Source organism: Helianthus annuus, chromosome 9 (genome assembly GCF_002127325.2).
Source record: "Helianthus annuus cultivar XRQ/B chromosome 9, HanXRQr2.0-SUNRISE, whole genome shotgun sequence".
NCBI classification, from domain to species: domain Eukaryota; kingdom Viridiplantae; phylum Streptophyta; class Magnoliopsida; order Asterales; family Asteraceae; genus Helianthus; species Helianthus annuus.
The window spans coordinates 8,059,097-8,062,781 of record NC_035441.2 but is presented as its reverse complement, the minus strand read 5'-3'; the positions used below and the strand labels follow the sequence as shown (position 1 = coordinate 8,062,781).

Genomic DNA, 3,685 nt, shown 5'->3' with positions numbered 1-3,685 from the left:
CCTGTTCCAGACCCTTGAATTGGTAAAGACGCGCCATTGCCAACTAAAAGTTTACTACAAACAGGAAAAGAGTCAGGGTGTTCAATCATACCTTGCTCATCTGTCGCATGACCGCCAGCTCCAGAATCCATGATAGTGTTAGGGTCATAAGTGAGATTCATTGAGGCCATTGCAGCTCCAATGTCAGATGGGCAAAGTGCATTGTACGCCGGCTGTTGCGGTGACCCGGAACCAGGTGGACCTTGCTGCTGCCGTCCGTAAGTATTTGGGCCTGCATGGGGCTGGTAATAAACAGTCTGAGGTGGACCAGGATGCTGAGGAAGTTTGGATGGGTATGCAGAATTTGGGGCTGCTGTGTAATGGGCTGTTGGTGGGCCAGAGGGCTGCTGATAAGGTGTAGCGGGCTGATATGAAGGTTGGGTTGGGTAGGGGCATGGTGGTGTGGACCACCAGGCCCACTGGGGATAAGAGGACTGTTGAGGGGCCCATGGTTGCTGATATTGCAGCTGTCCCTGTGAGCGGCCATAACCACGACCACGACCGCCCCTATAGGAGCGGCCACGACCGCGGCCTCGACCGCCACGAGAGTACCCTGTGTGGTTAGGAGGTTGTTGGTTGGGTGTAGGGGAGTATGAGGGGTAAGGGTTCGTTGAGTGTTGGTTATTGGGTGTTTGGTTTTGGGCCATTAAAACAGAGTTTGTAGATTTTTGGCGAGCCTCAAGACGTATTACCTCATCATTCAACATATTCCTCATATTCCTGGGTAAGTCCCATCTCGCATTATTAGCATTGATTAGAGACGCGGTCGTATCAAACTCGGCGGGGAGACCGCGTACAAGTTGGAGGACAAGCCGATCCTCAGTGATTGGGTGGTCCACATCTGCAAGTTGGTTAGCAAGGTCCTTTAACTGTTGACAATAATCATCCAGGGATTTGCAGGCAGAAAGTGTCAGGTTGCAAATTTTTGTTTCTAAGGCATCCGCACGAGCCTTCTTATTGCTCAAAAATTTTGTTTCTAATTTGACCCATGCAGTATGTGCAGTGGACTCGTTCTCCAGGACCGAAAGAAGGAGGTCATCAGATAGAGTGGCATAAATCCACCGAAGAACAAGGGCATCGAGTTCTTTCCAAGATGGATATTCCGGAGACTTGGGTTCGGGTGGGGGTGTCTCATCGATGTGATTGAGAACTTGATATGCCGTAGCATGTAATCGAAAAATTTTTATCCAGGCACTGTATGTAACTTTCTTGCCATCCAAGGTTCGGATTTTGCTTTGTATATTGGTAACCGAGTAGGCGGGGTGTAGGTTGGATTTGATGGCAGATTGGGAGGAGTCTGGTTGAGCAGTTTTGCCATCGCCGTCCATGGTAGTGTTCGAGAACAGGGGATTGCGACTGCAGGGATTGAAAAAGATGTTGCAGGGTTATCAGCCGAAGCTGGGTAGGGAACCGAAAAAAAAGAAGCAACAACGATTTGGTAGAGAGCCGAGGCTCTGATACCATAAAAGTGCAGAAACTTTATTAATCTGAATGAATGATCATACATAGGAGAGGATCGTATATAAAGATCCAAAGAATAAACAAACCCTAGCACTAAATAAGGAAAGAGATAAATCTGGAACAAATACAATATCTATCTCTAAATATATACATAACAATTATAAACTATATCCGTTAATACTAAGAAGATGTTATAACTTTATAGAACTCAACATGCTAGTTGAAAGTCCCAAGCTGAAGTCCCTTGTCTTCATTGGTTCTAAGTTGAGTAAACTTGACCTAGCCCTGACTCCACAGCTCGAGACATTAGATCTTCAGGGATGTAACGACCTTGTAGAACTCAACATGCCTGTTGAATGTCCCAAGCTGAAGTCCCTTGTCCTCAATGGTTATAAGTTGAGTAACCATGACCTTGAAGAACTCCACATGCCCGTTACCATGCTGAAGTACGTTGTCCTCAATGGTTATAAGTTGATTAACCATGACCTTCAAGAATCCCACATGCCCTTTACCAAGCTGAAGTCCCTTTACCTTGGGATCACTCCACAGCTTGTAACATTAGATCTTAAAGGTTGTAATGACCTTGTTTAGCTCCACATGCCCGCTGAGTGTCCTGAGCTGAAATCCGTTGGTCTTAGTAGTTCTAAGTTGACTATCCTTTACCTAGGGCTCACTCGACAACTTGGATTTTAGATCTTGAAGGATGTAATGAACTGGAAGAACTCCACATGCCCGTTGCATGTTTAAAGCTCAAATCACTCAACCTAAGCGGTTCTAAGGTGCGTAACCTTAACCTTGGGTTGACTCCACATCTCGAGACGTTAAATCTTGAAGATTGTCATTATCTTCAAGAGATTCATGCTCCCATGTATTGTTTACAAGAACTTGTCTACTTCAACATAAGCGGTTGTTCTAGGTTTATATGTTTTGAGGTTCCCGATTGGTATGAAATACCTGGCCTCAATCATTTAACTTCGTTGCAACTATTTGCAGAGTCCATATATATATGCCCACTGCATTCCAACAACACTTTTCCAAAGTTTCAATTTAAATGTTTTTATGATGAACATCTACCCTCATCAAGCGGTAATCTTGAAAAGCTTCTTTCGTTTGGTTTATGTGCTTGCATAAACCTTGAGTCTTTTTCAGCATCTAGTTGTGATTTGCAACGTTTAGGAAAGCTTACACTTGAAGGCAGTATTCCAGAGGTGCCCAAGGATCTGTACCTGTTAGAGAGTCTAAAGGAGCTAAGTCTATCGATGAAAGAGATTAGACATCTTCCAGATAGCATTTGTATGTTGAAACATCTTAAATCTCTTAAACTTAGTTATTGCCCGCTTCTTGAGCAGCTACCAAAGGATATTGGTAGATTAGAGTCTTTAGAGGAGTTACACCTGACAGATTGTATATCCTTTTGGGGTATTCCTGACAACATTTGTCCCAACTTGAAATGCCTCAACCTCAATGGTTGTAAGGTGAGTAACCTTAACCTTGGGAAGACTCCACATCTCGAGAGGTTAGATCTTGCAGGATGTAAAGACTTTGTAGAACTCCACATGCCTGTTGACTCTCTAAAGCTCAAATACCTTGACCTCAGTGGTTGTAAGCTATGATGCACTGGGACGGGTACGGGAACGGGAAACGGGAACGGGTACGATCTTAACCTTGGGAAGACTCTACATCTCGAGAGGTTAGATCTTAAAGTGTTGGTGCTCTTGTGTCTGTACTTTGTCTGTATTCGGTCTGTATGTAAACGATGTCCTTGGTAGTCTGTAAGTTGACCAAGTCAACCATCCTCCGGATTGACTTGGCCAACAGTTAGAATAATGTTGAAAGATGTTCTGTGTCGAAGGATAAGAGATCGAAGGATAATGTGGATCCTTCGATCTCATCGAAAGATATGTTTCGAATGATAGACCTCGAAAGGTGATCTTTCGAGGTCCTTGCTGATCCTTCGAAAGCACTATTACCGAAAGATGATCCTTCGGACCATCTATCGGATCCTTCGACCAGACATCATGGGCTGGGTATATAAATACCCATGCAGTGTATGTGTTAGCAAGTTCTGAGAGATGCACACTTAGAGAGACAGACAAGAGTTGAGAGCATTCTGTCCGAAACATTCACACACACTTTGAGAGTTTGCAAACTGATTGTAAACATTGTGCTTGTAACCGGAAACTTT

At 44.2% G+C, this 3,685-nt stretch overlaps 1 protein-coding gene across 1 annotated transcript; it reads left to right on the top strand.

Annotated features, from left to right (window-relative positions):
* The first annotated feature begins 1,713 nt into the window (after nt 1–1,713).
* On the top strand, nt 1,714–3,113 carry LOC110875208 (disease resistance protein RUN1-like). The gene is made up of 2 exons (XM_022123405.1): nt 1,714–1,946; nt 2,168–3,113. Exons 1-2 carry the CDS (start codon nt 1,714–1,716, stop codon nt 3,111–3,113), a joined length of 1,179 nt encoding a protein of 392 aa, XP_021979097.1.
* The last annotated feature ends 572 nt before the right edge of the window (nt 3,114–3,685 follow it).